At 34.9% G+C, this 13,464-nt stretch overlaps 1 protein-coding gene across 4 annotated transcripts in view; it reads right to left on the reverse strand.

Moving 5' to 3' along the window:
• The window catches only part of Nol4 (nucleolar protein 4), a 264,138-nt gene that overhangs the window by 164,034 nt on the left and 86,640 nt on the right, over window positions 1-13,464 (reverse strand). For all 4 annotated transcript variants that reach the window (XM_048363200.1, XM_048363199.1, XM_048363197.1 and 1 more), the window contains 2 exons: window positions 6,862-6,973; window positions 5,865-5,977 (listed from right to left, as the gene is read on the reverse strand). In XM_048363200.1, the coding sequence (XP_048219157.1) occupies window positions 5,865-5,977; window positions 6,862-6,973 (225 nt within the window). The remainder of the gene's footprint in view (window positions 1-5,864; window positions 5,978-6,861; window positions 6,974-13,464) is intronic.

Genomic DNA, 13,464 nt, shown 5'->3' on the forward strand with positions numbered 1-13,464 from the left:
TCGTGAGGCCATTCACTTCATCTATAGATCAATCCTTGGATAACCTCATAGCTGAATGGATTATCTGAATTTGGGTCCTGACTGGAGGAAGACACTGGGAGCATGCCTTTGAAGGGTACACCTTGCCCTCAGACCCTTCCTCTCTCTACTTTCCACTGCCTTTCTGTGTGCCTCTTTAGTCCATCATGTGTTTCCAAGCCATAATGTTTCAGACTCCATAACGATGGAATTAACTGACAATAGATGGAAGCTCCAAAAATGTGAGCCAAAATAAATCCTTCACCCCTTGCATTATCTCAGATATTTCACATGAACAGCTGATAGACATAGTTAGCATAAGCAAGTGACAGACCTCTCCTGGTTTCTGCCTTGCTTGTGTGTAGAACAGGAATAGTATAGAACAGGAATAGTATCACTGCCAATCGCATGGTGCTATACAGGATTGAGAGAATGTAATATAGAGTATCTTGGACAATGTTAGGTATATACCAAACACAATACAATTAAAATTTTATGTAGAACATATGATAAATAGATAATAAATTATGTGTATTTTATAAATTGCTTATACTAGATATTTGTTATATAAATTTATATTTATTATACACCATAAAAATAACAAATAAAATTTACAGTAGAATGGTAAAGCTGACCAATATATATTTCTAAAGTAACTGTGTGTTCTATAGTTAGCCAACTATGTGTGAGTTACTAGAATTCATTTTATAGCATTTATGTAAGATCTCTATATGTTTAATAAAGAGCCAATGCAAAGACCCAAGTCACAGTCCTTGTTCAATAAAATGGTTGAACAAACTGCAGTAGCACATTCCGGGTAATCCATATGCATTCATCATCACTAAAACATACTATTATCAGTATGCTTTTCAAAGAAACCCGAGCATGGGGTTAAAGTGACATGTAATCAGATGTAATGCTATGCTATTTTGTTCTTTTAAAAGTTTCCATTTTAAACATATTTATTATCATGAACAGCTTAATGATGATGATCATTTTAAATATTTTCTATCTTCATTACCTACAAAGTGTAATTTACTTTTCCCAGTTCTTAGTGAATTGTCACACATTTATACTCAGCTTTAATTCAACTAAGTGCATGTAACTCACAATATAATATTCTAAGAATTAATTAATTACATTATTTTTAAAAGTTAGCAAAGTTTATGAAATATACATTTGTAATTCTTGTCAACAGGAAGATGAGGTAATTTGTCTTCAGAAAAATCTATAGAATGTTCCTAAACGTAAGCAGTCACAAAACTTGGTTGGTAACATATTGAGTAGTAAATTCATTCAGGATCACCTTTAGAGCACCTACATTCTTTCCTATAGGAATATCAAGAAATAACTTGTCACATTGTTCATTTGGAAGTTACATACTATGTGATTAAAGTTACATGACAATGAAAACCAAGGCCAACTACCAATGATTGTTCCTCCTTGAAACTTAATTGAAAAAATTGAACAAATATTTTCCTGTAAGAATTTTTTTCCAGTCTTTAAAATTCTAATTTAAAAATCTAATTATGGTAGTTGTGTGTTGAAATTTAATTATTATGTTTTTCTTTCTGTCATAGGAAGATGACTTAAACAAAAACCTTTAATCTGCAACAACTTCAATGTAGTTTTCAGATTCCTGATTTTCACTCTTAAGAGTCTCTAACATATTTCTCCAGATCTCTAGCAACATCATCCTGATTAGTTCAAAATGCTATTTTCCTATTCTCGAAATCACTTATCAGTTTCTTAATTATCCACCTCCAATTTCTTCCACAGCAGTTCCATCTAACTACTACTGAGCAAGTCACTATTATGAGTAGGCTACTATTCCGCTCATAAATGTGCAGCCATTGTCTACTAAGTAATATATCAACAATTCTACCAGTCTTTTAGGAATTTCTGTATGATTGAAGGAGAACCATCCCCACCAATCCCATCTTTTGATAGTGTAATTATTCTCAGTTATATGTGGTCACGTCAAATAAAAGCCTATAGCATTAGGATATGAGTTCAATACAGCACCTGAAGCCTTAGTGTGTATAGGTACTTATCTTGGATAAAGTACATATCCTCAGGGTCTTCATATCAGACCTAGACATGGTGGTGGTTTCCTACAGCATTCACTTCAAATAGGCGAATATGCCTGGCTCCTCATCCGTGCTCCTTTCCTTTAGAAAACACTCCAAGGTAACAAATTGTACTTGCCTAACATATGAGCCTGTAACCCCTCTGTACTTCACTTTGACAATAAAGAAAAAAAAAAAAGAAAAGAAAACACCCTGTAGTGATGAAAGTGCCCTGCTACAGGCCCCATACTAGCAGGAAACCCTAGCTATATGTGGCTCGGAACACCTGACATGTGGCTGTGCTACGTACAAACTGAATGCTTACTCTTAACCATTTTTAATTAAATTTTAATTGAAAGTTTGTCAGTGCCTAGTAAATACTGGACATTGCAAATCAAAGAATGCTTTATTATTAGATCTTGAAAACAACTATAACTTACTGTCAGCAGTGCAGTAACTGTCCTAATACAGACTTTATTTCCCATATCACATTCCTTCCAATAAACTTCTAGTCAAAGCATGGCAATATTTTTTAGAGCTTATAATAAATACTCCCTAACTTCCCCCAAACCTTGACTCCAATGTGAACTCCCACCAACACTTGACAAGGAGATAGATCTTACCTGGATATAAGTATTTCACAAGTGGCAGACCCTAAGTAGGTTAAATCATTGAGAATTATTTTGAAAAATATAAGTGCTTGAGTATGTTCTATTTTTTGTTATTTTCTTTTGTATTTGAACAGTGTCTTACGCTTGGTAGGTAGGTGTTTTACCACTTGAGTCACATCCCTCCTACCATCCTTTTTTTTGGGGGGGGTCATATTTCACTTAGGGTCTTACTTTTGCCTGGAGGATGTCTTTCAATTTGATTATGCTTCCATCTCCCACAGAGCTGGGAAACAGATATGTGCCATGCCCCCTTTGTTGTTACAAACATGCTCCTATTGCTAACTCTCTACCTTAGCTGTCCTGACATGGAAATCCTCCTAACCTTGGCTTCCTTCATAACTGGCATTGTAATCATTCACCAACAAGCTCTGACCTGATGTTGAAGGTTTTTGGTTGTTTGTTCTTCATAGTACTAATCAATTTAGTGCATAATCTTCAAAGACTGCAAAGACAGCAGTGTTGATTTTTCCTCCCTTGGAAACTATCTAGCTTTGTTACTTAATTTGGCCAGTAGAATATGGCCAAAGTAAGTGTACAGTCCCAGATGAGCATGGAGCTTCTGTTTTCTAACTCTTGAAACCCCTTTGCCACATATGACATTTGACTTCAGAATCACCATATTGCTAAGCAGACTAGTTAAATATGTAAAGAGGCTTCATGTAAAGGAACATCAAGGAGACAGATACTTAAGTGAAACTTTCTTGGACCAATAAGCCTAACACAACTGCCAGATGAGTATAACTGAGTAAGTGGCCATTAATATGTCAAGGGTAGCATACACTGCCTAAGAAACCTTGAAATACATCCTACTGATGCATACATCCTAGTTTTCCTCAGTTCTGCTCAAATGGCATCTTGGTAATAAAATGAATTCCTCCCTCTGTGCCTTCCTTCCTTCTTTCCTTCTTTCTTATACTGCTAGTGATCAAACCCAGAACTTCACATATGCAAGGCAAGCACTTTACCACTGAGCTCTAAAGTGATCAATAATCCCTAGTTCTAAAGGGATTCCTACTTTTGTCCTTATTTCCCTTACTAACATTTGCATCTTTTTATTTACAATCTTTTATTATTTATTTGTATGGTCTGTTCCTCTAAGAGATGTTCTTCTTTGGATATCTAAATAATTATCTAAATAAATTTATTATCCAAAAAATGATTTATCTGGCTATTTTAATGGTGCACATCCAATTTAATAGTTTCCAAATATGAGTATAAGAAATACTTTCGGGGCTGGGGATATGGCCTAGTGGCAAGAGTGCCTGCCTCGGATACACGAGGCCCTAGGTTCGATTCCCCAGCACCACATATACAGAAAACGGCCAGAAGCGGCGCTGTGGCTCAAGTGGCAGAGTGGTAGCCTTGAGCGGGAAGAAGCCAGGGACGGTGCTCAGGCCCTGAGTCCAAGGCCCAGGACTGGCAAAAAAAAAAAAACAGAAAAAAAAAAAAAAGAAATACTTTCCAAATCTAGTTACAAATTGAAAGGATTTATTTCTTTTGAGTACAAAAAATTTATGAGTTTTTAGAAGCAGAAGGTCTCAGCGAATGTGGGCTACTGTTGCTGACACAAAGTTGATCCTTCCTTTTTTGGCCTAAAAATAGGCATATTAGCATCTAAATAAGTGTTCTACAAATCATTTAAAATCTCTATTTATGAGATTTTAATTTTTCCCAATTATGTAAGAATCTTACTGATAATTTCATTTGTTTTTGAAAGGTTTGGGCCTTGTGGTTTTAGTACTATTTATTTAATGACTTATATTTAGCCATCTAGTAGTATGTAATCTTGTATTGTCACTTGACTAATACAGATATTCTTAGAGTCTGTACCCTGAATAATGTCTACTGAAGTCAAATAATTTTATACATATGACTTTGAAATCAAAATTGGCCAAATACAGAGACAAGTAAAACGATTTAGATCAGTTTTGTTTTAAAAGTTAACTCCAAAAGTAATTTTAAAGATTTTAGTGACTCTTCATCTTTTTTTTTCTATATTTGAAAAGTAAGTAGTAACTACATTAACTATTACAGAGGAATCTTAAAGAGAATTCATCTGCCTGAGAACCTGTGCCTAATATAATTAATGAATGACGTAACTCGTGTGTGTGTGTGTGTGTGTGTGTGTGTGTGTGTGTGTGTGTGTGTGCCAGTCCTGGGGCTTGAACTCAAGGCCTGGGTGCTATCCCTAAGCTTTTGTGCTCCAGGCTAGTGTTCTACCACTTGAGCCACAGCTCTACTTCTGGTTTTTTGGTGTTTACTTGGTGACAAGACTCTCACAGACTTCTTGCCTGGGCTGGACTCAACCTAAGATCCTCAGTTCTCAACCACCTGAGTAGGCTTGGATTACAAATGTAAGCCCCCAGTGCCCAGCTAATTCTTTAGCAAGGATTTGCTTAGTTCACATTGTGCATATACACAAGGCCTATATATAAGTTAATCCTTGAGTTTCAAATTATTTAATCTAGGTGGGAAGCAACTAGAACTGTAGAGATGTTAAATAAATCTGCATTTGTATCAAATACATAACAGCACACTGCCAAATTCTTTTTGTGCAAATTGAATATAATAAATTTGACATTTCAAAGCACCTCTAATTAGAAGACTAACCACAATTTTGTAGAAAATGGAGAGAAACCAACAAATGTATAGAATGATTAGAAGACAAAGAACTTTAAAATATATACATAAATGACAGAAAATATTATTTGGTTGCTACCTATCAAACTGATTTTTCTGACTCAGATAAAATAGTCTTCACACCTGATTTTCCTTAGCTGCTTATTTACTGAGGACACTTTGATGAAGATTTTTTCCCCCTGGATTTTACCAACATCAGCTCAACGGTGGTCTGAGGTACAAAAACATTCGAATGAACAAATTCCCCCCATGATAAATACTAAGTTACATGATTAACCCACAGACTGTGTACCCAGAACTTAATTTTCTGCCCATTACTTTCCAGCAGTGCAATCAGGGTGACATCTTTTTCATTAAAAATACAAATTACTGTCTTCAAAATGTCATCATGTTTAATACAACAGTCATGGTTACCAAATTTAATTCGGACATGTAGGTGTCTGGAACAGAGATTTCTTCTCTTTACCTCATCTTGCTGTGAGTTTAGCAGCTGCAGCTTCATGTGCTTCATGTAGGCCATGGTGATGGGCATGTTATAATCAATCATGCTGGTCACCAGCGTAGGAGGTTTCCCATTGTCTGTAACAAAGCATGGTAGATGCATAATGAAAGTGATATAGCATCACACCTGTAACTTCAGAATGATCCAATCTGTCCAAATTAAAATAAGATTCTAAACATTAAGATTTTAAAGGTGTAGTCTCATTCTAGATGGACTGCAGGAAAAATCTCTGTAAGGTTCCACAGAGACATGTTGACTCAAATACACATGGATGAAGGAATTATTTCTAACTACAGAGAAACTTTTAAGTATCCTGAATGACAGTAAATGAAACTAATAACATACTGAATATACTTGTTTGCATATTTACCCTTTGTTCCACAATTTTATATGTATTTTTGTGCGCCATGGAAAATTTATTTTTTTTTTTTTAGTTTTTCTTTTTATTGACCTGACTATTCAACTTCCAGCACATGGAAATATACTAATTTATATGCATCTTTGAGATTAAATTAATTAAAGTAAATTTGTATTTAGGAAACTAACCTAGATATTTTAATGAAAGAAAACTAAAATCAAATTGTAATCTTACATAATTTTTGTCATATGGGAACTCCACATTGTCTATGATTTTTAGAAATAAGAAACTGGTACACTTGAAAAGACATTGGTCAAAATCATTTTCCTTGTTGAGGATACCTAAAACACTACAAAATAATAATGAAAATTAGAAAATTATTATAGGAAAAAGTTATTTACCAGAGTAGAAACCATTTCTGAAGAATGAGTTCTGAACCACTTTGTAAATGGATATTCAAAATTTACTGAGTCTTACTTGAATAAATGAGATGATCTGACTTGTTGAACTATCTCAATGTACCACTTTTTCTAAAAATGTGAGATATAAATTGCTATTATGAATAAAATTACTTTAAGTCTCACTATTTGACACTGCAGCTACCTTTATGGTCTGTTCCATCTGGGTTTAAATGCATTCTTTTCTGGCACTCTGAGCAGCTCATTAGAAACCGTGTCACCGCTTCTCTTGGTAGGAAGGCATAGCTCTCTGAAATCTGAAATGATTCACAAAATGTAGATGTTATTATATAAGCTGTCTGAGCATGACTTAACCAAAATGCTCACTGTATTTCCAAATAAGTCGCGTTATCCCATAATGGTAGGAAGCACAAAGAACGCATGCACTGCATACCATGCATCATTTCAAGAAATATCTCTCCAACCTGATTAGATGTCTCCTAATTAGAGGCAATAATGTCTTGTGGAGAATCAAATATCAGCCACAAATGGATGGATATATGCTGATAGTTCCACAATCTTTTAGGAAAAATAATCAGTGTATAGATTTTCTAGTGATTTCTTTTGTGTTTTTAACATATTGCCATAATTGCCTTCTAAAACTTACTGCTAAGTGCATTCAAAAATTTATTTATATATGTATTAAAATTTAGCCCCAAATAGAAGCCAGAAACTTTGGATTCTTCAAAATGAGCATTTCTTCATTATTGCTTGAAAATACTTAAGAGAATAGAAGATAAGCTAATTGTGTATTACTGCAGTGAATCATCCCTTCCACAGAAAATGACACATTTTGGAAATGTACTTAGGCCACCTATCTCATTCACCTTATGTCAATTTCATACTTCTTACAATTGTTTACACTGATTGTCAGAAAAGGCTTTTCCTGGGCTCTAGAGAGAACTCTCCTTTCAGAACCATGATCTAAAATCAAGTTGCAATCAACACTCCTGTCACAGTGATTTTGTAAACATTAACTTTTTCTGATCAAAGCAAAAATAATCCTTGAAGGTAAGTGGATAGATCTTAACTGTCTCTAAGTAAAAAGGGAACACTGTGACTCAATGGCCATCCTAAGAACTCTGACAACAGGGCTCCAGTTTTCCAAGATAGTACTATTGTTGCTGTTTTCACATGGAAGATAAACAGGAGAAATAACTGAGCTGGAGATTACACATGAATGACACAGGTGACTTCGGAGATGCATACAGAAGTTATGAACACTGATGAAGTTTAAGTTAGTAGAGGGAGGAGAAAATATATACTCTGTGCCTTCTAAAACCTTTTCTAAGATTCCACATTGTAATTTTGTGATTTCTTGAGTTTAGCATTAAAATCAGTATTTATTGCTTAGCCTATCCCATTGACTTTTAGTAAAAGAGGTATAGGAATATGGAAGATGAAGAACAATTCTGTTATAATCTACAAAAGTAATTAAAATTCAGCTCTACAAGGAATTAAAATATAATCATTTAATTTTTAAATTATCAGTTATAAATTATGGTTTCTGTATTCTTGTTTTTTCTGAATAATTATTCATTTATTGTCAAATTGATGTACAGAGGGGTTACAGTTTCATGTGTAAGGCAGTGGGTTCATTTCTTGTACAATATGTTACCTCCTCCCTCATTTTGCCCCCTCACTCTTCCCTTCCCCCTCTCCCCCCATGAGTTGTTCAGTTGGTTTACACCAAATGGCTTTGTAATATTGCTTTTGGAGTCATTTTTTTACTCCTTTGTCTCTCGATTTTAATATTCCCTTTCCCTTCCCTAGTTCTAATACAAGTATATACAGTATCCAGGGTACTCAGATGAGATACAGTAATAGCGCAGGGAGGAGATACAAGAGGAGATACAAGAGGATCAACAATTTTAAAAACAGCTACAGTTTCACATGGCATGTTGAAAATAATTACAACAGTGAAATGAGTGTTATAACACTGGTTTCTATATTTTTAATAATACCATTTCAGACCAGGCAGATGTTATAGGAAAAATAAGCAAATGGAAACATTTTGTCAAACTATTTTATTAGTTATTGAACAAGGAAATATATGTAATTTAAATTATTGCTATACCTTCTTCTCTATACCACACACACACACACACACACATACACTCACACCTGGATCCCTGTATTACTATGTTTACACAGGACACTAACACTTTCACCTGATTACCTAAGAATGATGAGAAGTCATTTTTTCTCACTCACTGAAAGTCTAGTGTATCATAATTCAGAAGCACAACAAAAACCCTGATGCATTACAAATTCTTGATTTTTCATATTTTAATCCACATGGAATTCTAGTCTCTTGAGATTAATGGAGCTGGCCAATAAATTCGTCAATAAGCAAGAATAAAGAGAATGTTCCACCAGTTTACATGTTCACTACAACACGAACACCATAGGGATTTCTTTGGCATAGCCAAAAGAGATCCTCCTGGAAGACTTTTTATATCTCACTCTCATTTATGAATTGATAGTTTTCCTTCCATGTAGGAAAAAATTTCCTTTTCCTTATCCAGAATGTCTCCTTTTGGGACTCTTCCAAATTAAGAGTCCTACGACTTTCAAGATACAAAACAAGAAGATGGTAGAATAAGTATTTCCAGCATTCATCTCTTCATGGAAAAATCAAATTGACAACCATCTATTTATATTAAAAAAAACCCTTTATAAAAACTAAGGAATCATGTAAGAGATTACAACTTACAGAACTCCACACTCCCGTGAAAACTTGTCCTTAGTCCCATTGTAGTAGTAAGGCTTGGAGAAACGGAAGTACTGGAAGGCAAGTGAAGTGATCTCTGAACCTCCGTTTTGATCTAAACTCTAGCAGCAGACCCAGGCTATCAGTTTTTATAGACATTCAACATTAGATAGTTATCTGTTTAAAAGATTGTGTATAATAAGATGTCTTATTATGCAAGCCAAAGACAAAAAGAAGGGAGCATGCCTGAACATGACTGAATAAAAGTCATCAAATCATAAAGGAATATAGCAAGAGATGAAGAAAGGAAGTACAAAACTTCCAAATTAACAAAATTGCAATAGTACCTCCTCACTTAGAAACAGTAACTTTAAATGTCCAAGTTCAGTCTATGAGGTCAGCATTACTCTGATACCAAAGCTAGAAAGTGACACTCAAAATATGGGAAACTATAGGTCAATATTCTTTGTGAATATGTATTCAAAAATCTCCAACAAAATACAAGAAAATCCAGTTCAATCATACATTAAAAGTATTATAAATCAAGGCCAGACGTGTTTATGCTTGGAATACAAGCATAAGGCAACATAATAAAATGAATAAATGTTATAATTTTTAACAATGAATTATTTTTAAAAACATGTTCATATTATGATTATAGATGGAAAAAAATCCAACCCCTTTTCATGATATACACACCCAATAAGTAATACAGAAGGAATGAACTTCAGCAATGTCAAAGCCATATATAGGAAACCATACATAATATGCCATGGTCATTGTGGAAAACCGAAAGAATTTCTTCTGGATCAAGGACAAGGACACCCAGTCTCACCACTTCAATTTAGTATGTTACTAGAAGTCCCAGCCACAGCAATAAAGCTTGAAAAAAGAGGCTAAGGTGTAAAACTTTAAGAGAAAAAAGTAAAATTGTCTCTGTTTGCCGAAGAAATGATCTTTTAGACAGAAATATGTGAACTTCATCAAAAGATTGTCAGGGGGCTGGGGATATGGCCTAGTGGCAAGAGTACTTGCCTCGTATACATGAGGCCCTTGGTTCGATTCCCCAGCACCACATATACAGAAAATGGCCGGAAGGGGCGCTGTGGCTCAAGTGGCAGAGTGCTAGCCTTGAGCAAGAAGAAGCCAGGGACAATGCTCAGGCCCTGAATCCAAGCCCCAGGACTGGCCAAAAAAAAAAAGATTGTCAGAATTAATAATCAAATTCAGCAAAGCTGTTGCATTTAATAAAGTAACCAATATATAAAGCTCTGTCACATTCCAAAATTTTTACACTCAAACTGCAAAAATGAAATTTAAAAGCCCACTTGAATATCATCAAAATAAAAGAGTAACCATGAAAATTAGTAAAAGAAACTGAAGACACTAATACATGAAAATACTCATGACCAGAAGAGTTAATGTTGATAAATATCCACATCACCCCAATGATCTATGAATTCAGAGCAGTTTCTATCAACTTTCCTATGGAATTCTTCTGATTTTGAAAAGCAATTTTGAAACTGATACCTAACTAGAGATGATCTTGAATAACCAACCTATTCTCAAACAAGAATAACATATGTCCAAGCATCATACTACCTGATTTCAAAATACATGACAAAACTTCAAAATTGTATAATACAGTAGATATATAAGTTGACCAATGAACTGAATATATATGCATTTACATGCATTTATTTATGGTCAACTGCTATCCAACAAATATCCCAAGAACAAATATGAAGAAACAAGGGACTTAAGTATATGGTATAAAGAAAACTGGAAAATCTAATTTAGAAACAATATATAAAACCACTGTCTCACATCACATACAACCATTAAGTCAAACAGATGAATGAAGATTTGACCTGAAATGTTAAAGTACTAAAAAAAAAAAAAAACCCACAGGTTAAAGCTTCTATTATGCAATAAGTTTTAGGATATGATCCCAAACACACAGACAAAAAGCAAAAATAAATGAGTAATCTCATCACACTAAAATGTTTCCTCAGAACAAAGGAAACAGTAAAAGTATAGTGATAACCTACAGAATGGGAGAAAATATTTGCAGATCATGCATCTATTAAGAGACAAGTTTTCGGGCTGGGGATATAGCCTAGCGGCAAGAGTGCCTGCCTCGGATACACGAGGCCCTAGGTTCGATTCCCCAGCACCACATATACAGAAAACGGCCAGAAGTGGCGCTGTGGCTCAAGTGGCAGAGTGCTAGCCTTGAGCGGGAAGAAGCCAGGGACAGTGCTCAGGCCCTGAGTCCAAGGCCCAGGACTGGCAAAAAAAAAAAAAAAGACAAGTTTTCAACATGTAGAAAGAACTTAAATAACTCACTTGGAAAAAACTAATCCCAGTTGTAAAATAGTCTGCTATAGTCTGAATGTTTGGTGTCCCTCCAAAGTTTGTATGTAGAAACATGACTCCTAGTGAAGTGATATTGGAAGGTGGTACCCTCATCAAAGAGGCCCGAGGGAGCCATATGACAGTGGATTGTTTGTAGTAATCACTTCACAATGTATCCTTATATCTAAGCATCTTGTTGTACACTTTGAATATATACAACTTATGTTTGCCATTTATACCTCAATAAAGCAGTGGGTACCAACAAAAGAATAAGAGGGAAAAATGATTCGAACTATGGGCAGCTTTTACTGCTGAGGTCCTCAAAATACCTTTTTTTTTAAAAAAAAATGTCCTTTAAAGGTTCTTGAACTCTTGTATATTTAAATAATTATGGTTCACAATTAAGATTGTAGGATGAAACATTTTTATTTGATCCTCTGGATATCCTTCTTTGGTGCCATTCAGGCATAAAATTAAAAGCCTCCACATGAACTCTCTTTTGAATGTGAGAGCAGGGTTAGACACCTCTGCGGTTTCCATCCCCAGTGAAAGACCTGTCAGCATTTGCTGACGTTGAATGTTTCAAATATTAAGCCAACTTGAACTAGCTATTCATTGTGATGAAAGTCAGAGGCATATTTTTCCAGGCTCCATTCATTAAAGTGCCAACCTCTATCATACAAATGCAGCAGGGGTCAACAAATATCATCTAGAAGCACAACAAAAGGAAAAGCAGGTTATCTTTTTAGCTTGTTGGCTATGTCCTTGACCTTGCAGAAACTTTTTAGTTAAATGCAGTCTCATTTGTCCAGTCTTTCTTTAATTTGTTGTTTGTTTGTTTTCTGGATGTCTACTCAGAAAGCTTCTACCTCTGAGCTTAGGAGCCTTGATGTTTCCCCTACTCTTAATAGTTTCTGGGTTTCAGGTCATACCCTGAGGTCTTTAATCCACTTAGAATTCATGCAAGTGTAAAGTGTTAAAGAAAAATCTCGTCTCAGTTTTCTGTATGTGGATGTCTAGTTTTGCTAGAACAATTTATTAAAGAGGCTATCATTTTTCTAGTCTACGTTTTTTTCTCCCTTCTTAAATACTAAATGGATGTAGTTCTGTGGGTTTGTTTTTGGCACTTCTGTTCTGTTGCATTAGTCTTGTGTTCATGAGAGTGCCAAGTTGTTTTCATTACTATGGCTCTAGATAATGGACTAAAAATATCTAGAATATTCAAAGAACTTAAAAAATTAAACCCTCAACAAACCAACAACCCAGTTATTAAATGGGCTAGTGAGCTAAAGAGAGTCTTTAGCTGACAAGAATACATCGGGTGACATACAAGTTTATACAAATGTATTAAATAAAATACAGTAGATGCAAACAGTTTAATTGCTTAGGAATCCAAAACCTATGTTCAGCAAATAAAACACTAGCAAGTAGGTACTCAAAGGGTAGGGTGGGGCCAAGGGGAAAGTAGTAGACAAATGAAGAGGAAAGGAGGGTGGGGAACACAGATAAGGATTCAATGTATATCTTGCAAAATTAAGGAGAACAAGGGAAGGATTATAGTAGGGAAGCTGGCTGAGAGCTTTTAATGGAGTGAACATTGATGGAGATATATTGCATTAATAAACTGCCTTTTTAAATGGCAACGCCTATGTAAAACTACCAAAAGATAATAATGAA

Source organism: Perognathus longimembris, chromosome 15 (assembly GCF_023159225.1).
Source record: "Perognathus longimembris pacificus isolate PPM17 chromosome 15, ASM2315922v1, whole genome shotgun sequence".
NCBI classification, from domain to species: domain Eukaryota; kingdom Metazoa; phylum Chordata; class Mammalia; order Rodentia; family Heteromyidae; genus Perognathus; species Perognathus longimembris.